A 23,769-nucleotide genomic window follows, 5' to 3' on the forward strand; every position below is an offset into this window, starting at 1 on the left:
TTCATATAATTGCCATACCTTCTTTTTCTCTTTTCCAATTATAATATTAGAATGAGTATATTTTAACAGAAGTGACATATTCCAAACTTTGGATGTTACACTGAAGCATAAATGAGGGGGCCTTTGGTTTTCATTCAGTAGCCATGAGGGCTATAAGAACTTGAAATCAGAATCAAAATGTCATACACCTTTCAAAAAATGCTTATTCATTTATTCAAAAAATATTTATCAAGTACTGGCTTTGTCTCTAGAGCTATGTATGGTTTGGTCCCTGTGATCTTAGTGTTTATAATGCAGTGGAGAAGTTGAACATTAAACTAAGGTGATGCCATGTAATAATATAAAGCTCTTGCCCAATTAAGGCTACCTGAGTTAGAATTCGGCTCCTCCCTCACTGTTTGTGTGACCTTGGGCAAGTTACTCAGTTTTATCGTGTCTAAAATGGGAATGAGTACCTACCTCATATGGTTCTTTTAACATTAAAAGCATTACAAAAAAAAATGCTTAAAAATTGTAAGCTTGCAGGTAATGGTATCCAATAGTAGCATCAATAGACAAGTAACTGTGGCATTATTTAGTGAATGATATAATTAGGAAGGTTGGGTTTATCTAAACTAATCAAAAGCGATGTTTGCATTGAGACCTTTAAAGAATAAATAGAAGATAGATGGCAACTTTAAATCTCCTATAAATAACTAAAATATTAGTGTTTTTTTAAAGAGGAAAATAAAGCATGCATATTCCGTTTGCTCAATAGGGCTCAACCAACAAAGTAACTGCAGAATATAGAGAGACTGAGAAGGAAAAGCTTGCTCGACAGCAGCAGCTTTATAAATTGCACTATCAGTGTGAAGTAAGTACCTTTGCTACTAGATCTGAGGCAAATCAGAGTAGTTCAAATGTTGAACTTAATGATATTTTCTTTTTTTAAAGAAACCAATTTTTTTTTCTTTCAGTTTCTGGTGATTTGAACAGAATTAACTGAAATAATATTTTTCATTGAGCAGGATTTCAAAAGACAGTTGAAAACAGTGACTTTTCGGTGGCAAGAGAATCAAATGCAGATTAAAAAGAGGGACAAAATCATCACATCTCTTAATCAACAAGTGGCTTTTGGAATCAACAAGGTTTCCAAGTAAGTACAAATCTTAATAACAGGAAATTCTGGGTTTCTACTATAATGAACACTATCTTTAAAAGATAATCCCTGGTTAGCCACTAGGTGGCATTGTGGCTGCACATTAGGAACTGCCATGCACAGGACTGCATTTGTTTAAACACCAACTCTGTATGTACTTGCCTTGCCAGCTGAAATGAGAAATAAGCAACTGCTCACTCTCTATATAAAGCTTTTCACGTATTAGCCGAACAAGTGTGAAGATAATAGAATTACATGAGAAAGATAATTAACTTTTAGATCATGACTTTAATTTGTAAAAATGTGACAAATGATTGGTTGTTTCTTTATAGCATGTGATAAATATGTTCTTCCAAGACACCATAGAACCACTTGCATACTTGTTTATGTTGGTCTCTCAGAGTATTTGTGTTCTAAGCCCAAGAGATTGAAAATAAACCAAATTCCTGGAGACTCTTCTCACCCCTACCAGTTTCATTTTTCTTACAACCTTAAGAATTAAACACCTAAGACAGAAATTTCTGACTTAATAGGGAAAAACAAGTATCCTGCTTTATTGTTTTCTACTAAGTCACTGTCTGCAATAAGTATCAGTTGAAATAGTAAGACATAATTTGTAACACATTATTTTAATGACCAGTAATACCACAAGATACCAGTTGTCCATAAATCTAATTTGAAATTTTTTGCATTTCCTACACTGCTAATAGGGAGAATAATCAAGTTATAGGAAATATGTTAGAATAAGGAGTCAAAAATACTAATTATGAAATTGGAGAAATATTTGGTAGAGATTTAGGGCTTAAATTTTCTCCCACATATCATATCATCCAACCTGAAGGTGTTTTTAGAAAGAACTGAATGTCATAACTCTGGCAGCACAATATCAGTTGCAAACTCTTTCAGGACTTGTTCCTGATGGACTTAGATCCTACAAGTTTAGAAGGAGGTGAGGACCTAAGATAGCTTCGGCAAACTAAGCTTGCTGCAGTCACTTGAGAAGAAATCAAAACTTTGTCTTTTAGCCTGGAAGGTAATGACCAACCCAGAAATATGTTATATAATGTCAGAGATCAGAACAGTAATGCCATCTGCTGGGGAAGCCATACAGATGAGCTTCCTGTCCTTCACTGTCTGAGGATATCCCCCCTTAGCTGACCCAGGCACCCTTGTATGCTTGAGACTATAAACAGCACTTTAGGGGATGCACATGCCTTCAGACAATGAGCACTCAGTGTTGAACATTCACCAACCATTTATTAAGTACTCACCATGTGAGAAGAATTCTGTAAGGCACATGTACAATAGAAGTTACCAAGACATGATAGTCATTGACTGTGATCTAATGGAGAGTATAGATTAACACGAGGGTATTAAAATTACATATTACAGGGGGACTTCAGTTCCACCAATATATAGTGGTTCCATTACTTGCAAATCCCCCTTATTACAACAAAACACCCTGGATCGACACAACAAACAAACAGAGGAAGACTATGAAAGGTAGAAGAAGAAAGCAGACTGTCTAAAGACCTTGGGACTTGAGGAACGATATGGTAGTGATTTTCCTTATTGCCTCCCTTATAGCCTAGATAGGGAACTGCAGAAACTTCCAACCTGGAACTGCCAATAGGTGGAGGGGGTAAAAACTCCAAGAAAAACCTTTTCCCTCTAGCCAAAGGAAGATATAACAACTGAAAACCTTTTTAGCACTACCCTCCTACTCCAGCCAAAAACCAACAGCCCCACCCCTTGGAAGCAGGCAGTATGCTCTGCCAAATACAGATGGCAGAAATCAGATTCTTCTGCTGGGGTAGCAGCACTGAGCAGGCAGCTGACCTTCCATTTTCCACCAGGAGGAAGGAGGGAGTGTCCAATTTCTCTGCCAGAATAGCATCAGTGTTGTCCAGCTGCAACCTAAGCTCTACCTCTACCCAGCATCAATGAGACTTAATAAACTGATCTGAGGTGGGACTAGTCACTGCTAGGTTTCATCCCTGCTGTCCTTATGGAGAGCTGAGTCTACCATTTGGGCTAGGTGGCACTCCATTTTCTTCCCTCTCCCCCACTGGTGCCAGAGGGGCTCATTAGGGGGTTCCTGCCTCTTTCTACCCTACAGCAACAAAACAGTGTGAATCAGCCCTTCTACACCTCACTTGATGAGGAAAAGATCAATAGCAGTAGACTATGTGTGCATATGATAATACCTACTGCAACAATTAAAAGAGCTGCATAGAGATACTCAAAAACACTGTAAGTCAAGATGAAATCCTAAAAAATGTTCAGATAGCCTACAAGAAGGTAAGAAAAGAAAACAGAAAACAATAAAATGGAGACATAATTGCTAACATGTCAATAATTACGTTAAGTGTAAATGGCCTAAATATACTAATTAACAGACAGAGACTAGGAGAGTGGATTTTAAAAAAGAAAACAAAACAAAAAAAGGTGATCCAATAATCTGTCGTTTACAAGAAACTCACTTCAGTTTTAATAACATAGGTAGGTTGAAAGTAAAAGGATGGTAAAGGGTATGCCATGCAAACATTAATAAAAAAAAAAGCAGGAGTTTCTATATTAATATCAGACAAAATGGACTTCAGAGCAAGAAAACCACTGGAGACAAAGAGGGACATTACTAATGATAAAAGGATCAATCTACCAGGAAGACATAAGAATCTGTATATGTACTAAAACAAAGGTATATGCACCAAACAAGAGAGCCTCAAAATACAGAAAACAAAACTTGATAGATCTGAAAGAAATAGAAAAATCTACAATTTTAGTTGGTGACTTCAACACCTTACTCTCAGCAATTTGTAGTACAGTAGTTCTATAAAAATCAGCAAGGGTATAAAAGACCTGCAATAACACCATCAACTAACATTATCTGATCAATATTTATAGAACACTCCACCAGACAACAGCAGAATCCATGTGCTTTCAAGTGCCACAGGAAATATACCAAAATAGACCATATCCTGGGCCATAAAACAAACCTCAACAAATTTAAAAGAATCGAAATGATAGAAAGCATATGCTCACATTACAGTGGAATCAAACTAGAAAACAATAATGCTAAGATAACAGGAAAATCTCCAAACACTTGGAAAGTACACAACACACTTCTAATTAATCCATAAGTCAAAGAAGCGGTCTCAAGAGAAATAAAAATACATTGAACTGAATTAACATGAAAATACAGTATATCAAAATTTGTGGGACACAGCTAAAGCAGTTCTGAGAAGAACTAATGTACACATTAGAAAAGGAGAAAAGTTTCAAATGAATAATATAAGCTCCCACCTCAAGAACACAAAAAGAAAAGCAAAAAAACCCAAAACAAGCAGAAATAAATAATAAAGATGAGAAGTAATGACATTGGTAACAGAAAAACACTAGAGAAAAATCCATGAAACAAGGCTGTTTTTGAAAAGATCAATAAAATTGACAAACTTCTAGCAAAACTGGCAAAAGAAAAGAGAAGACACAAACACACCCTCAGGAATAGCAACAGTGATATCTCTATATACTCTGCAGACATTAGAGGATTATGCTGAGTGAAAAAACTCCCAATCCCCAAAGCTTATTCACCGTATGATTCCATTTGTATAGCATTCTTGAAATGACAAAATTCCAAAAATGACAAAATGATAAAAATGGGAAATAGGTTAGTGGTTTCAAGGTTATAAGGAGGAGATGGGAGTAGGACGGAAGTGGGTGTGGCTAAGAAAAGGCAAAATGATGGAACCTGTGGTGATAAAACTGTGTAGTATCTTGAACTGTATCGCTGTCAACATCCTGGTTATTATACTGTCATTTTGTAGGATGTTACCATTGGGGGAAGGTGGAAAGGGTACATGGGATCATTTTTACACCTGCATGTGAATCTTATTATCTCAAGAAGTTTAACTTTTTATTTTTATTTATTTATTTATTTGTTTTTAAAGACTTTTATTGGGGAATTGGGGGGATGGGAACCGTGCTAGGGAATTGGGGGAAGGGGAACAGACAAGTTGCTGTTGTTTTGTTCTTCAGTCTAGTTGTGGAGGACGTTGCTTCACTGGCCCAAGTTGGCACCATCATTGCGCTCTTCCCGGGTGAGGCAGATCAGTTGCCGGCTTCTGGACGGCCCCTCACTGCGGCTGCTGGCTGCTCACGCTGGCTGCTGGCCGCTGGCTACATACAGTAGCCCATGGCAACCCACTGCCACAGGGGCTGCAGCCTATGCCATCACCGGCGACTCAACGGCAGCCCAGCTCCAGGTTGAGCTGTTGTTCAGCATCTTAGCTGTGGAGGGCAGTGTCACTGACCCTCATATGTGGGATCTGAACCTGGGCCCTCTGGTGTCCCAAGCCAGTTGTCAACCATCCCACCACTCGTCCAGCCCAAGAAGTTTAACTTTTTAAAAAGGACATAACTGTCAAATGGAGCTATCCTTAATAGGGATTTTGTAGGGTGAAAAGAATACTACTGTTGATTGTTGTGATAAGGAAGAACTTCATTGAAGACATAGTATTGAACTTAGGCTAGGTAGGATGAGATGGGAGAACAGAGGGCATCTAGGCAGAGAAAAAAGCACGAGCACTGTGTGTTGTTCTCATGTAAGCTTTTGAGCCTTTCTTTAACTCACTTGATCATGCCCGAAGAATATATTCTTTAATTGTAAAATGTTGACTTCTTTAATCTTAGAATATTGTGTTTAGTAGGAAGCAAAAAAAAAAAAAATCACCTTTTTTCTTTAGCCTAATTTAATGCCAATCCTACAGTAAGCGTTTGGTAAGTATTTGTCAATAATGATTGCAGTTTTTAACAAAGAAGATTTATATAAAAGTGACACATTTTGTAAAAATTACAATAAGCACTTCATAAATGTTCAGAATCTACTGTCAATAAAAGCCATATAATAAACTTAATAGCTGACCAGAATAAGCTTGGGAACTTTAGATCTTTTAGAAAAGAAAATCTAATCCTACCCTATCATGTTATTCATGAGAAAAATAGGACTGAGAAGTTATGACTGCCTAAACATAAACAGCTGGTTCATACCCAAGCTGGATGATAGGAACTATGTCCACCTTATCCTCTTTTATTTAAGAATCAAGGTCTTCTGAATTTCCCACCAGCTCTGTCAACTCTGATCACCCACTCTCAACTGGAGCCAGGAGAAATATTGAAGTAATGGGAGTATACAAAGGGAAGGTCAATGTCAGTGTTGGAAATCTTAACACTTTTCAACTCTCTCTACATACTCCTGTACACTACAATAACAAAGCTTGTATTTCTTACTGTTTACTTGAGAACTTGACTTCTTTTGTATAAAAAGAGACCCGGTTTCTATCATGGCATTTTCAGTCCAACAGCTGTCAAAAGCTTGGAGTAAAGGTGAGTGGGTAGTCTCTGCAATCTAGTAGTGAGCAATCCAGCCAACAAGTCATTGTTTTAAGCCTTACCATTCCAATCACTTATATTAACCAAAACTCCTGTGTATCTCAAGTGTCTGAACAAACTAGAAACTTTTTCTTAATAGCTTTTTGCATATTAATTTTATTTTTTTTAAGATTTTATTTGGGAATTGGGGGAGGGGAACAGACAAGTTGCTGTCCTTTTGTCCTTCAGTCTAGTTGTGGAGGATGTCACTTCACTGGCCCATGTTGGTATTATTGCGCTCTTCCTGGGTGAGGCAGATCCGTCTCCAGCCCATGGATGGCCGCTCACGCTGGCTGCCAGCCACTCACAGTAGCTTTACGGCAGCCCACTGCAGCCTACGCCATCACCAGCGATTCATGGCAGCCCAGCTCCAGATCGAGCTGTTGTTCACCATCTTAGCTATAGAGGGCGCAGTGTCACTGGCCCTCATGTGGAATCCTAACCGGAGCCCTGCTGCTCAGAGCTGGCGTCCCAAGCCAGCTCTTAACCAACGCGCCACTCAGCCAGCCCAAGCAAATTAATTTTTAAGCTAATCACAGGTTATGTTTTCTGATTTATACACAATTTTTAACCCAGTCTTCCCATGATTAGATCAAATGAGTGACTCCCCAGTTTTAATTTATAGTTTTCATTATAATTCTTATTTGCACACAGTCTCATTACCTCTGTATTTAAAGCCTGATTTCTTTCGGGCCCTAAGCCTTTAATAGTTTGCATGACTTGATATAATATCTCTTTAAGGATCTTAAAGTTCTCAGTCCCAATATAGGCCTAGAACATTAGAAGCATCTGTTTTCTAATGGGTAAAGTATTTACAAAGAACTGAAGACATTTTTCCAAGTCATTGAACTGGGAATACAAGATAACTCTTTTCTTTAGCTTTCTAATTTACAACTTAGTTAAAACTAAGGAGTTAGAACCTGGTTCTTTTTTGGGGAAATCAGTACATCAGACATGAAAAATAAGATAATTTCAGAACAACTAGGTATTGGAGTGCAGATATTTTCAGGCTCAAGATTTGTGGCCCAAAATGGAAACACTTAATCCTTCCTCATCTATAGGTAGAGCTGTTCTGACTGTATTAATGACAAATCATCTGTAACATTTTATGACTTTCTTCTTTGCTTAGATTACAGTGTCAGAGCCACGCTAAAGATAATGAAATCAAGAACCTGAAAGAACAGCTTTCCATGAAAAGGTACAAACAGCTGTTGCTTTGGTTGAGGGCATTCTCTCTGAAATGATGTATTCCACTCAGCATTCTGGCTAGGGTAGCAATATACTTTATCATCCAAACGGGGGCACGTTGAGGCTGAAATTGAGCAGTATTAATAATTACACTGGGACAATATTTGTAACCTAGAAGTGTCCTAGGGAAATGGGAGGTATGTTCACCTTAGCTCTGGCCCTAGAAGACTGCTGAGAGACATTAAATGAGCCAAGTTATGGTCCCACAGCAGACTGCCGTCAGGGACTAAGGTTTAATGAGCTCTCATCTCTTTATCCTAACCAGTGCTACTAGGTGTGACCGCTTTACAAAACTTCCTGTTTTGTTCTCATTCATAGATTTGCCTGTAGGTCATTTTTTATAACAGCTTTTTTGAGATCTAATTTATATACCATAAAATTTACTCTGTTAAAGTGTACCATTCATTGGTTTTTAGTATATTCACAGAGGTGTGCAACCATCACCACTATCTAATTCTGAACATTTTTCTCACCTGAAAAAGAAAGCTTGGATCTGTTAGAAAGCACTCCTTCTCCTTTCCCTAAGCTTCTGGCAACCACTACGCTATTTTTTGTCTCTGTGGATTTGCCTATTCTGGACATTTCATATAAATAGAATCATATAATGTGTGGCCTCTTGTGATTAACTACTTTGACATAACAGTGTTTTCAGGGTTCATCCATGTTGTAGCATGTGTCTGTAATCATTCTGTTTTGTGGATAAATAACATTCCATTGTGTGGATATACTATATTTTGTTTATCATTTCATCATTTGTTTCGTTTTTTTTTTTTATTATTTGTTTCCATTTTTTTTTGTTTTTCCATTTTTGGCTATTACGAATAATGTTGTTAGAACATTTGTATATATATTTTTGTGTGGACATATGTTTTCAATTCTCTTGGGTACATACCTAAGAGTGCAATTGCTGAGACATGAAGTAAACTGTATGTTTAACTTTTGAGCAACTGCCAAACTGTTTTCCAAGTCACTGCACCATTTTACAATCCCACCAACAATGGATGAGTGTTCCGATTTCTCCACATCCTTACAATACTTGTTAGGTTATCTGTCTTTATTTTACTCTTTGTAGTGAATGTGAAGTGGTATATCCTTGTGATTTTCATTTGCATTTTCTCTAATTATGTAGAGCACCTTTTCATGTGCCTATTAGCTGGCTGTGTATCTACTTGGAAAAATGTCTGTTCACATCCTTTGACCATTTTTTAAATTAGGTTGTTTGTCTTTTTACTGTTGAGTTTTAATTGTTCTTAGTATGTTGTGGTTACAGGTCCCTTATCAGATATTTGCAAATACTTTCTCCCATTCTGTGGGTTGTCTTTTCACTTTCTTCATGATATCATTTGCAGCACAAAAGTTTTTAATTTAAAGAAATCCAGTTATTTATTTTTTTCTCTTGTTCTTGTAGGCAAATTTTGCACCATAGTCAATGGCATAATAATTCTCTTGGTTGAGTTAATATAGCTCCTTGAATATTTTATGATTTTTTTCCCTCAAAACATCTCGCCTTAATAGTGTTCACAATATATTGTTTTCTCAAGCTTCCTATCAATGTTTGTCAGGTGCACAAGTATCCAGACGTTTCTAATAATAAAACATTGAGGACAGCTTTTGTGAAAGTTCCCTATTACAATGTTATATTTCCAATTAATTGTTTCTATTAAAGACATGATTTAGTTTGTATGCTTCAGAGTTCTGGGGCTCAAGCCAATGTGAAATAAGAAAAAGAGAAACCTCACAGGTAGCCATTTTCTATAATGTCCTTCATAAATAATGTCCTATTATCATCTCCCTTCCTCTCAAGCTATAGAATATTTTTAATTCTAAGGTGTTGAATATAAGCACTGAGATAATCTATAAAATATTTTAATGCAATGACTTAGCTTTATTACAGGGATAATAAAAACCTTTGTAGTTGCTATTGTTAGAATACAAAAAGGCTTCTAGAAACTTCATTTTATGTAAAATCTAATAATGATAATAACATTTATTTAGTACTTAATATGTGCCAAACACAAAGTACTTAATGTATATTACCTGAATTAATTTTCACAGCGCTCTTTGAGGTAATACAGTTTTCCCTATTTTTACATGTGAGGAAACTGAGGTACAGAGAAGTTCAGTAACTTGCCCACAGTTTCACATTTACTAAGTTGTGGAACTCAGATTCACCCTCAGACAACTTGATTTCAGAGCCAAGTTTTAATCATTACCCCTATATGACAATTTTAAAACTTCTACATACCAGTAAGTCTTAAGTAATGTCTTCTCTTGCTTTTACATAGTGTATACTTTTCAAGAAATCATGAGCTTCATTGAGTAGCTTGTATCTTTCTTTCTCCTGAATGAGGTAGAAAAGTCCTTGCTAAAATGTTACTGACTCTTTAATGATCATATATTTCAGATCTCAGTGGGAAATGGAGAAGCATAATCTGGAAAGCACAATTAAAACGTACTTAACCAAAATGAATGCAGAAACTAGCAGAGCTTTAACAGCTGAGGTAAAAAAAAAACAAAAAAAAAAAACGAGAAAGAGACAGAAAGATGGGCTGGGGAGGGAAGTTTTACCTGTGCAGTTGTATACTAAACTATTGATAAAAGACTGTTCCTTGAATAAAGAGAAATAAGATATCTTAGGACCAGCCAGGAAAATTCAGCTCGATGACTCATTGGCATTTTGTACATGATTACTTCAGTGTTGATGATCTTATGGTTTTTTTCCCTGAATGACTCCGCGAAATTGGTCTGTTTCAGCATGTATAGCAGATGTAGACATCTTGGGAAAATTCTCATGAAGCCAGGTCACTAAGCCAAACTTTGAAGAATAACATTTCACTGCTGCCACATCTCCCTTCTTTGCTACTCCCTATGTAGACTTTCCAAAAGCACATAATACATCATACACTCCATTGTCCAAAACCAACTTATCCTCTGGACACAGAAAGTCACCCAGTTATTTCTGAGTTAGCTTAGAAATCTACACCTAGGGTCTCTCAAACAAAATATGTTTGTATATGTGTATCTAATTTTTGCTTGTAGATAACCAAACTTGATATACAATAAGATTCAAGAGTTTGGAGATCACACTGACATTAAAACCATTCCAGACCTTCCCACCTCTATCATAGTAAGCTCTATGCTTTAGAAGAGTACTCAGAAATCTGGAGGTCAACCATCAGTAAGTGATATCTGAACCAAAAATCGCTGGGAAGTAAAGTGTTAGGAGTGCTAGCTTTAACTAAAACAAAAAACAAACAAACAAAAAAACTTCAAGATTTCCTTAAGACCTCAAGTTTGTATTTTTGTTTTCACTGCTTTAGTCAGGGAGTTTCTTTTCTACTTCTATTATTAATTTTAGAAACACTTAATGCTTCCCAAGAGTATAATAAACTATTTTCAGTAATGGTGCAGAAGGGATTCTTGCTGTGGGATTAACATTGAACTAGGTGACCTCCAAGGCCCATTTGGACTGCATAGTGCTGGATGGTCTGTTATTTTCTTATCCCTTTACTAGTTAGAAAACAAACAAATAGCTGGACTTCTTTTGAGTGTCTTAACTCAATACCCAAGCTCTATCTAGTAGCAATTAAATTAGAATCTCCAGAACGAAGGCACTATTTTTTAGTTCCTGAGATGGTTCCGGTGTATGTTTCAGTTCGAAAATCTAGAATGTTTACCAACCCAATAACCATTAAATACAATAACATTTAGCTTGTTCTCACTCAAATGTTCTTTCATGGAAGGTATTCAAGAGCTTCTCTAGGCCAGAGACAAGGGTGGCATGGGCCAGGGAGATGACTGTGTCAGAAAGCTTTTATAATGCATCGTAGATGGTCAAGAAGCTCAGGTGTTATTGGAAGAGATTGAAAAATAGCTTTAAATTTACTTGAAATGATTGAGAAAAGAATGTGTTCATTGACAAGGATGCCTTAAACTTCTTTCTCTTTCTCTTTTTTAAAAAATTTGTAGGTGTATTTCTTACAGTGTCGTAGAGATTTTGGTTTGCTTCATCTACAGCAGACTGAAAAGGAGTGCCTCAGTCAGCTTGCCAGGGTGACTCAAATGGCGGCAAGGTAACCTTTCCCTCTTAATACATCTTGATCTCAGAGATAACTCACAAGTGGCTCCAAGGTTGAACATAATCTATGATGTGTTTTACTATAATAACATCAGAGCCTTTGAAGTGAAGAAGCCCTTGTGTTTTAAATCTCAAAAGTAATCTAGTCACTTTGATATTTTTACTTTGTTGCTTCTGCTGAGGCAATGAGAAGTCTACTGAATGCAGTAATAGCTGCTGACAGATTTTTTTCCCTTCCTCCACAGTGAAACAGATTTTAAAAAATCTCAGAGACATATATGAAGAGCAGATATTTACAAACCAAAGTGGATTCTAAGTAGAAAACTCTTTTCTAATTGTTTTCTCTTCTAATGGTTGATTTTAAATACCTTTGGAGTACGTGTGGGGGGGTTGGCAGGAGGAGGGTTTGTATTAACACCTAAAATCGTGTTGCTAGTAATTTCCTGCTGCACTATAAATGAGTGATTTTCAAATATTGGGCAGGCTGCATGAGAGTCTCCTTAAATTTATAATTTTATGGGGTATACAAACTTAAAGAATTAATTAAATTAGAATCTCTGGGCAAAGGCATCATTTTTTTAAAAAATTACTATGTTAATGATCATGATTCTTCATTTCTAAAGAATCAGAATCTCTGAGGTTTAGCAAGATTCCCAGGATATACTGATGTGCATTCTGGTTGATGAAGCACTATTATAAGTGATCAGTCTATCCTTGCTTGCCAGAGGAGGAAAGAAAGCTCTGTAAATTAGAATGTTATCATGCCCCTTTGTATGAGATTATCTCAGTGATAACTTGTTCTGCTCCTTTAAAGCTGTTGTACTGGATGGCACTGTGATGGGGATGTTATAACAGAGCCTTTTAAAAGGTTTTGAAACCTTTCTTGTAGAGAGGACAGACCCTGAACACCTCAAAGCTCTTCCTACCTGTCATTTGTGGGTATATTTGGCAGAGCTGCTGTGTTTGTGCTGTTTATGCACTTCATAGACGTACTTTTTTGTGATTTGCCCTCCCATTGGAAGTATCTTTTTCTAATTTGCAAAAGAGTCTGATAGGCCAACTGTGACTTGTGGTGACAGGGTTAATGTAAAGATAGTCCAGGACCTGCTTCCAAGATGAGTGGGCATCTTTGCGAATGCTCCTGCGTTGGATGGCTAGGGCGATTTCCCTGTTTGCCTTTCTCTGCCTTCCTACTTCACTGGAGGGGTTCCTGTGCAAAGCTTTTATCATATGTCCTAAAAAATATCACCAAGATAGAAAAAAACTTGTTGTTCTGAAGCAGAAGTTATATTTGCATTAGAAAAAAGAAATCTTATATGTTCCAAGTCCTTGTTTCTATTTTTAAACAAATCATCCCATACAACTTTGTTCCCATTTGAGGTAATTGTTGGTGATAAGGGTAATTTTGTTGTTTTGCACTATTTACATGTATGCTAGAGAACATAATGGACATTTTTGAAAACCTGAGTGGTATATAAAAAGAAAGAACTTTCTCTTGTGTCTCCTTGTCTGCACCAGCAACCTAGAATCGCTTCAATTAAAGGCTGCAGTAGACAGCTGGAATGCCATTGTGACAGATGTCAGAAACAAGATTGCATTCCTCAGGGTAAGTTGTGAAGTATATTTAGAATAAATTAACTGAATGTTGTAGGTGTTATAGATTTAAAGAAAACATTTAACATTAAAAACGATTGCTAGAGAAATTTAAGGAAGAACATGTTTTTTTCATTTCAGTTATTAAAGTTTATGCCTTTTTTAGGTTTGATATTGATTACTTCCATGTAGTTAGTTGTAGATAGCATCCTATACTCATATACGTGGTCTTTTAGGTCCTTATTGCAATAAATGGTAAACTGAAAAATTGTGCATCACACCTAATTTCCCTAGAATTCCAAAGCTAACTGCTCCCATTAGAAATAACTGTCTAACTTGATTTGATTGTGTTTACAGAATTAATAGGGAGATCAAGTAGACTTGTATTAGTTTTCAGCCTTAACTTTTTATATACTTATTCCATAATGCAAAATAATAAATTTTTAATTATTGGTTTAATAGAATTAGGACTATGCTAAAGGTAAATTAAAGAGATAAGCCATGGAATATTTATTTTCCATTTGGTTTTAGGATATTTTTGTATGTATATCTTAAAGTTGATACATAACTTTTTTGTTTATTTTGTGATTTCACAACACAGTGACATTCAATTGTGAAAAGCTGCCTCAAAACATTATCTGCTTGTCTAGTTTTTTTATTGATGGCCTTGGCTGTTTACTGGACTCTTTCTTACTCAGTCTTTAGTGATGCTTAGCATTTCTATTGGGTTTATTCAAAGTTCTGGCCTCAAAAAAGCTGCTCCTTGTTCTGTATTCTTGTTTTCTTTCAAGCACATGTCTTCTGTGTGGAAGTTTCTAAATGTTTGCTTTTTAAGACTTTCTTTTCCAGCTCTCGTGGGTTGTTTACAAAATGGTATGATAAAGCAAAATGGGGACAATGCCAAAAACATGTTAAAAGCATGTTGTTAAGGTTCCAGGATTACAGTTTTACTTTTGGCAGAATCCAAGAGAGTAAAACAAAGGTATATATGGGACTGGAGAAAGCTATAGGTGTAACTTTTGACATAAACAATATGTAAATATTTAATAAATATTTCCTAAAATTTCCCCTCTACTTTTTAAAATGAACATTTGCAAGTAGTTTGACTTTGTTACAAATACTTTTTACCCAGCCAGTATATTATTTATAACTTCTTGAATCTTTAGCATCTATTTGTTTTATATTAGCAGTTCCCGTTTTGGGACAGAAAATTTTGGAAACACTAAGGAATTATCACAAGGATCTGTGAATTATGTGTCTCTGTATCTTGTCAATCAGCAGATACTTCTAAAAATACAACTATTTATATTCAGGAATAGTGTTCTATAGAATTGTTTTTACATCAAAAAATGTTTTTATATTACTTTTGATATAATAGATTAGGAATCATTATTCTATGCTGTATTATTCAAAACTACAAGTATTTTTATATGCTATTTCTTTGAAGTTGATTTTGCTTTAAAATATTGTTTCTCTTTTGCTACTAGACACAATACAATGAACAAATTAGCAAGGTGAAGCAAGGGTTCGCCTTGAGTACCTTGCCTCCAATCCAGCTTCCTCCACCACCGCCCAGTCCTGAGATACTGGTGAGAAATACACCATTTTGAAAAATTGCCACCTTCATCTTGATCAAATGATAAAGGCTATAAAACACTGAATATATGGTTTGTTTAATGTGTGTTCAAAATGGAATAGGCACATAATGTGCATATCATTTGTAATCCATGTCCATTCCTGTTATATCATCTCCAGGTGATATAAACAGTTGGCCGGCTCAGCTGAGGCCACCGACATACCATATTTTGCCATGTTTAATATACTCTTGTGTATAATGCACACCACGTTTTTGGCCCAAACTTTCAGGGAAAAACATCTTTCGTTTTAATTTTTTAATTCAAATTTTTACTTGTTTACATTTAGGTACTTGTTTTTTGTATTATAAAGGAATTTTAGCATTTATTTTTAAATATATTATGGTACAAGAAATTTAATGTAACAAATAATTACAAAACACAAGAACAGATACAAGATATAAGAAATTTTATGTACTGGTAACAAATGTATGGTATTTACTCATCATAGGAGGTCAAGAACTCTTTGTCCTTGCAAGTTTGTTGTAAGTTCAATGAAGCCGATTATCGTACTCCAGGGTATTATTTTTTATACAGATATCGTCATTGATTTCTAGAGTTATACTTTTAACTCATAAGCATAAATAAAATAAATAAAAACATTTATTTAGATACAGAATTAGTACTACTGATGTATATTGTGCATCCTATTTTTCCCTCACAAATTTGGGCAAAAAGGTACACATTATACAGGGCAAAATATGGTAGGTTGTATCACTGGATATCTCAAGAGGTAGTATATTCTTATTTATCCTGTCACTCTCATCTATATCATGGGAGAAAACTGATGAATGATCAGAATTCCCAATGCCAAGTTACCCCTAGATGACTGAAATACTTCAGCATAATACTCTAGCAGGCTGAACTTCACCCCTGTACTTCTACTTTAGACTTCCTTTTTCCTTGAATTTTATCTTCTATCTTTAACAGCAAGACAGCTTCCATTTATGCCCCTTTCCTGCTTGTTAGCGATCAATGAATCTTAATCAGACAAACTAATATCTACGCCTTATTGTTTATGTTATCCTTTTGGGAAACGTAGTACCTTAACCCAAGAAACTCATAAAGCTTTTCAAAATGCCTTTTAGGACAGAGCCATTAGGTGATAATTTTTATTATCATAACAGATCTGGGGGTAGGAAAAGAAGTGGTGAGATATTTAGGGGCAGATCACTTTTGACATCAGCACTTCTGCTTGTAGGAAAACTTTGAAAATGTTATTTCTACAAATAAATGAGTATATCAAAGAACTTAAAAATGAGGTAAATTGTATGGAGTTTTACTGTGTTTCAAAAGCAGAATTCAGAGATAAAAGCATGTGACATACACTCTGGGCTTTAGTTTAGAATGTCAGCATTGCCTTTTATATTTTTGGTCAGTACACTTTTTGTAGGAGTACTGTATTGTGGACATTATCATTCTAGGCTTGGAACACCATCATACCTAACTACTCTGATAAGGACTGTGTTACATATGTGATGAGAAATCCCAAAGATTCTCTGTAGTTCTGCAGTAACACATGCTCTTGGTAGGATTTCTAGAAACCCTGTGCCCTCTGCCCATATTCAAACTACTGTCTATATATTATAGTTAAACTCACCCATGACTAAATATAAAATGGCTCCAGAGACTCAGGAGCAGAGTTGTTCTTTGAAGTTTCCTGGAACCAGACTGGCATAAGCTGACACACACCGGTGAGACTCTGTAGCTGACAAACATAGGCAAAACTTGACCTCTACATCCTCATTCCTTCAGAGACTGTTTTAGTTGTCATGTAGCTATCCAGGTTTGGTCAAGGCAAAAACCCACTGGCAGTTAGGCCCTATGGAATTGATAAGCATCCTTCAGCTAACATCTGTGTCTTTTGTGCTTCCTAACAGAATCACCACTGTGCTTGATCAAAGCTGACAGTTGTGTTCAAGTGCAGGCATCAATGACCATTGAGCATTAGTGGAACAGTTTGAGAGTACAAGTGCTAGCAATGTGAATATGCTATTTACTATAAATTCAGGTGATGTTATACAATAGAAATACACTAGAGACCTGGGTTCAAGTCCCAACTCTGAAGAACTATGTTGGTCTTTGGAAAATGAGCTGTTCTGGACTTTGCTTTTTTCATATATAAATCAGGAAATTGTACTAGATGATCTAATTACTAAAATCTGTCTCTAAGATTCTAGTACTGTAAGGAATGATAACCAGGTTTAAATACATAGTAGTCTAGCCTAAGAAGTCTGGAATAACGAGTACTGTTTCCAGTTTAACTAGTATTTTTATGTTTCATTATATTTTGAGTTTTGTACCCTGGTTATCTAATCCTCAAAGTAGTGTTAGGTAATAGATGTCCTCAAAGAGAGCAGGACTATTACCTCAGTACCCACCATTCATTTATTCTTTAAAATGTTTACATTATGAAAATTTTGAAACATATATAAAAAATAAAATAATATAATTCACTTTGGCGAACCCCACAGCCAACTTTAGCATTATCAACATTTTGTCAGCCTTGTTTCATGTCATCCCTTTCTTCCTCCCCACTGGAATATTTAAAGTAAACCCTCCATACCATATAATATCATCCATATATACTTTAGTATGTATTCCTAAAAGATGAGGACTCTTATTAATCAATATAATCACAACACCATTTTTTCTAAGAGAATTATAAATAATTTTTAATATCTAATATCCAGTTGAAGTTTATATTTCCACAGTTGTCTCAAAAATGTTGTTTGTTACCTAGCTCAACAATATTCCCAGTTTGGTTATAATTACCTTAACTTTAAAAACGCTTATTTTTAAAACCAATCTGAGCAATGTTTATACTTTGCATTGGCTGATTGTTCTCCTTTAAGTCTGTAACAGCTACCCAACAGCTCTCCCCCTTATTCATGTAATTTATTTGTTAATAAGTCACTTATCCTGTTCAGTTTCCCATATTATTGATTTAACTGATTGCATCCTTCTGATGACATTGTGTATGTTCTGCTATTTCATATAAACTGATCATTAGATCTAGAGGGTTGGTTAGAATGCGGTGCTTTATAGGTGATGATATATATACATCAGAAGGCACACAATATCTCTCCTTTAACAGTGGTAAGAATCGAATGGCAACCTCATCTATTCATTATGAAGTTCCTCATTAACCTTTCACCTATTGGTTTTAGAATCATTACTTAAGAACTATATTGATGTTCATTTTTTTTTTAATTCAACAAATTGTTGAACTACCCTATGCTGGCCTAGACATGGTGCATGGTAGATACTCTACAAATCTATTGTCTTCTGTAGTCCAGCCAATAAAGTATCCATCTCATTGGTAGATGCTAAGAAGGGGTAGCTTTCCACAGCCCCCTGGGCAGTCAGTAATACACACCAGAATGTCTACAGTCACTATAGGAGAATTTATCTCCCAGGCCCACCCCATTTTATCTTGCTACTGCCCTTGAAGCTAAACATCAAGTCAGTATTCCATCAGTTGGTACAAGCTCCTCTAATATACATGTACAATAGTGAAAGTAATATTATCTATAGACAACTTTGGTTATTTAGTGGAATTTCTAAGTGTCAGTATTGTTCATCAACATGAATAGTACTCACTGAGGAGCCCCTTTGCATAGTTCGATATTACGTATTTCAGTTGGGAAGGAACCTTAAAGATCACCTAATCCAACTTTCTTATTTTATAGATTAGTAACTAGGCATCCAAGGTTACCCAGCCAGGTGGAGAGAAAGTGGGACTAGAACCTTGTTTTCTTCTCTCTCTCTCTCTTTCTCTCTCTTTCTCTCTCTTTCTCTCTCTATCTCTCTGTGTTCTTTAGTATGTTGCACTGCCCTTTGCTTTTCAAATATTCATATATTTAATTATATGACAACATTGTTTCTATTGTGCTTTGTAACTAGATTTTATATCACTCTTTTCCTCAAATATTGCTGTATGAGTTTAGATCATTGCCCATATAAATATTCGATATGTGTATGGATTTTTTGTTTTTACTTTTTACCCTTTTTATTTTAGATGCAGCAGTTCTTGGGAAGACCCCTTGTGAAAGAATCTTTCTTTAGACCCGTTCTCGCTGTTCCTCAAATGCCTGCTGTTTGCCCTGGGGTCATTTCTGTATCTGGCCAACCTAGACTTCCCCTGGTACAGAGTCCTTCTTGGTGCAATAGATATTAACTAGTTCTTCATCACTACTGTGGACTGCAGAATGAATGTCTGTCTTCTCTTTGTTCATTTATTTGATAAATGATGATAGTGGTGGTGATGGTGATGATGATAACTGCATAGTAATTGAATAAATAGTTCCATGGCACTGTGTTAAGGTCGTTACATATGTTATTTAATTGTTCATTAACTGATAGTAGCTTAGTTTTGGGATATAAAGATTAATATATTTTTATAGTAGAGAATCCATACAGTTACTGTTTGCTTCTATAACAGGCAACAATGACATGTAGATTGATATTTGAATAGATAATTTATAATTAGCATGATTATTGGGTAGGTTGAAAGCAAAGAAGCCAACTCAATGAACTAAATTATGCCACAAAGCTAAAGAAAAAATTTATTTGCGCATACACTCACACGTATGTATAGTAGGACAGTATTTATCTATAAACAGACAATATAAATAGGCATCATGTTGGAACATATTATGCTATAAAGTTATAAATCTTCCTAGCTACAAATAGCTAAATAAGCCTTATCCTGGAGAAGCAATAGAGAAATTTTAAATGAATTGCATTATCAGTTGTAATCTTGATTAAGGTAAACTTTTTTTATATAAAGAAAAAATATTTTTCCAGAAGATTATGTTAAATATAATTAATGAAAAATTCTCTAGTCTTGACATTCCTATAAGTACATTCAGTAAGTTGTTTTTTGTACCTATACATTGCTAATAGTCTCCCTTTGAAATATATAGTCAAATAGATTCTGCTTATTTTTATAGAGGCTGCCTCCCTGCAAACAAATATGTATACAGGCCTTAACATGTTAACTAAGCACCACATCTTTTTATCTCCATGATTTCACAATTTTGTTCACATGATTTGCTCCTGCACCATTCTATAAAGAACTATGGTAAAATTTTATTGAAAACATTGAAATACTTCAACCTCCTAATAAGATTGCTTTCTGATTCCTGGGGAAATCTTGGTACTGATGCAAACCCAGGTTTTGGGACAGTATTCTGCTCTTCTAACTTACTAGGCTTTGTATGAGTTATTCCAATGGCTATTAGTAGTTGCTAGTTTTCATGAGTAATAACCTTATATTTAAAGGTAACTTATAGAGACTTAGGTGAAACATGCCATGTTTATAATTATTCTAGTAATCAGATTAGCACTCAAAAATATTCATTTATTGATATTAATGAATTAGAATCTTAATGGTTCTGAAACAGAACTACCATAAAATATGGGGAAACCTTTGTTTGCTGGTTTCACTCAGAGGTGTCACTACAACTTCCACACCACCTTTGTAACATTCATGAAATACTGTGCAGACATTTTAGTAGTAGTCTCATATTTATTTAGTTGTTTGAAAATTCAACTTGATTATTTTTCTAATTATAAAAGTAGTATGTGCTAATCATAAAAAAGCAAATAATATAGAAATACACAAAATATATGCAAAGTATATAAAAAAATATACAAAGCAGAAACCAAAATTACCCTGCAATTGAATCCTAGGAAATAATCATCAGTTACAGATTGTTTTATAACTTACAGACTTTTTTCTGTACATACAACTTTAAAAAAATTAATATAAAATGAGTCATACCATAAAATGCCAAAGACTTTTTTTCAATGAAACATATTTCATGGATATCACTCATGCTCAGACATATTGATCTATTGGGTTGTCGGAAAAGTCATGATGTATTTTTTCTGTTTTTAGTTGCAAAAGTGCATCATGACTTTTCCAACAGCCCGATATTTTTAAGGATTTGATTAGTATACCATATTTACTGATAACCCTATTAACAAACTTGAGGTTGTTTTCAGGTTTTTACTGTTATAAAACACAGAAATAAATACCCTACATGTATTTCTGTACATGTTTGCAATTACCAAGACTAGTATATCCCATTTTTACAATAAGGGTAATATAAACAATTTGAAATATTGTTGTGATAGTTAAGAAAAACTCTAAAAGGAGAAAGTGTATGCCAATATTTCTCTTCTTCATTCTACCCACTTTCTGAGGTATTGAAATGACATGTTGGCATAGAATGTGATTGCCTGATAATTGAAGCTAATGTGCTCCTTACAGATGACTGGCATAGCCTGGACTGTGCCGGCGCCCATGGGAGAGCTTGTGCCTCCCAGTGCAGGACTGGGAAGCGATCCCCACGTGATGAATTGGGAGAAGATTATTGACAGGCTGAAAACTGCCTTTCCACAACAGACCAGGTACCTTAGTTTATATTTAGTGGTGAGTACAAATCATGTACTCACCATGTACTCTGCAGTCCATAGCCATAATTACAGCAATACAACATTTCAGAGAAACAACACTCACACAAAAGTATAGATTTTTTTTGTCATGACCTTGGTAAGAAAAGGAAATTTACTAAGATGGGATAGTGTTCAATATAAATGCTAAACCTCTTAACTGAAGTTATTAGTCTTAAGTCATGAGAGAATAAGTTTTTAAATTTAGGTTTGCTCATTTATTCAAAGTACAGCTAGTTGTAACGTAACAGATTTTAATGCCACCAATTGCAATAATTATATTAACACCTATTTCCAAAGTGAATTTTAAGTTGATTATATGCCATATAAACCTGAAAATGATCAGGTTTTACTTTCCTATCTTCTTAATTTTATTGAGGGTCCTTACGGTTTTTTTTTTTTGTTAAGGAACACAGTTAAATGCAAGAAATGATCATTTTACTGTGCTTTTCACAGTTCTGACTTTAGTAGAAAGATATTTAATTCTACTGCTCCAGAAACGAAGTTTCTTTTAATCTTTACTCTTGTATCCAAAGAACAATTCTAGTTTTCATCAGTATTTTCATTTGAAGATCTTTTATTTAATGTACATACTGTTATGCTTCAGAATAGAGTATGGTTTTATAAATATTTTCAATAGATAATGAAAATAGAACTTTAATACAGTTGTTATAAATATATATGTATAAAATGAATAAATTGTAAATCAAAGGTAGTCCCATAAGGCTGATGATGACATGACACTTCATTTGGGAAAGAAAAATACTTCATCACCTTACCCTATTGTACCAAAAATGTATGTGTAGACTTTGGGTCAATGGACCGTGAAAATTGAAAAGTGACATATCAATTAAAATATTCTTAGGTTTGTTTATCACATAATGTGTCTTTTAATCTTTACTTTCGTGTTCTATTTAATCATTGTTTTCTGTTTCTAAGTTTTACGAAAGTAAAAGTTATTGAGGAGAGAGAGATAGTAAAATAGTTAAAAAGGAAATTTAGTCCTATTAAGAGAGTATTGAAGATGTGATATAAAGAGCTCAGTGCATAAATAAGTAGATAATAAACTTAAATATCATAGTGAGCTTTCAAAAACAGTTAAAATGTCTCTTTTAAAAGAAAATAAATACTAAATTTTATCACTCATGAACACATTGTTAATAAAACATTAGGACTTTTCATTTTGGTTTAAGATAAATGCAGGTGGACCTGTGATCACTTTTATAGGTCAGAGATCTAAAGGGTCACGTCTACATGATACATATCAATTATACAATATTATTTTATATCTTGTATGGAGAGCATGACCTCAGGCAGTAGGGAAAATCACCACTGCTTTCCTTGATCTCTTCCAGAAAGGAGCTTACAGATTTCTTACGGAAATTGAAGGACACTTATGGGAAGTCCTTATATGGACTGTCATTTGATGAAATTGTTTACAAGATTTCTCAATTTATTGACCCCAAGAGATCTCAGGTAAAAAACAAAACAAAAAATTTTATCTCTCTGCCTGTCTATAGTACTTAGCTGTTTGTTTTTTGTTGTTTTTGTTTGTTTTTACTATATATACGTATGTCTTTATAAAGGTATAACATGACAAACTGCACATATTTAAAGTGTAGAGTATGATAAATTTTGACATGTATACACCCATGAAGTCATCACTTCAGTCAAGATAATGAATATATCTATCACCCACAATAATTTTCTTATGCTCCTTTGTAATGCATCCCTACTGCCCCTTCCGGTGCTGAGTAAAAGCACATTTCTATGTAGTAAGTCTCTAAGTATCATTGAGATGATTTTTTGGGAGATACTTGACTGTCATGTAGGTTAAGGTAACTTTAGTATATAGTTAAAAACATAAAGGTGAGAATCTTGAATTCAAAGTTGTTTTTTCTCTGCTCTACATCTTAAACAAAAAGCCTTTTATTTATTTATTTTTGACAACCCCCCTCTCCCCACCTATTGCCCCCCCACCCCCGATATCATACATATCTATTACAATTTCATTTACTCCATTCTCATGCTATACTCCACATCCCATGACTATATATGTATTAAATTATAGTTGACATATAATATTGACATATAATATTATTCAACGGCAACTTCAGATGTACAGTGCAGTGGTCAGGCCTCTACACCGTCCATGAAGTGGTCTCCCTAACAAGACATGAGTCCAT

The 23,769-nt window shown here is 35.0% G+C and overlaps 1 protein-coding gene across 1 annotated transcript in view; it reads left to right on the plus strand.

Moving 5' to 3' along the window:
* DZIP3 (DAZ interacting zinc finger protein 3) overlaps nucleotides 1-23,769 on the plus strand; it is a 126,023-nt gene that overhangs the window by 87,756 nt on the left and 14,498 nt on the right. The window contains exons 20-29 of the mRNA XM_019651165.1: nucleotides 758-853; nucleotides 1,008-1,135; nucleotides 7,698-7,766; nucleotides 10,221-10,317; nucleotides 11,786-11,889; nucleotides 13,413-13,500; nucleotides 14,975-15,076; nucleotides 19,143-19,268; nucleotides 21,402-21,541; nucleotides 22,939-23,059. Coding sequence (XP_019506710.1) covers nucleotides 758-853; nucleotides 1,008-1,135; nucleotides 7,698-7,766; nucleotides 10,221-10,317; nucleotides 11,786-11,889; nucleotides 13,413-13,500; nucleotides 14,975-15,076; nucleotides 19,143-19,268; nucleotides 21,402-21,541; nucleotides 22,939-23,059 — 1,071 coding nt within the window. The remainder of the gene's footprint in view (nucleotides 1-757; nucleotides 854-1,007; nucleotides 1,136-7,697; nucleotides 7,767-10,220; nucleotides 10,318-11,785; nucleotides 11,890-13,412; nucleotides 13,501-14,974; nucleotides 15,077-19,142; nucleotides 19,269-21,401; nucleotides 21,542-22,938; nucleotides 23,060-23,769) is intronic.

Source organism: Hipposideros armiger, unplaced genomic scaffold, assembly GCF_001890085.2.
Source record: "Hipposideros armiger isolate ML-2016 unplaced genomic scaffold, ASM189008v1 scaffold_154, whole genome shotgun sequence".
NCBI lineage: Eukaryota > Metazoa > Chordata > Mammalia > Chiroptera > Hipposideridae > Hipposideros > Hipposideros armiger.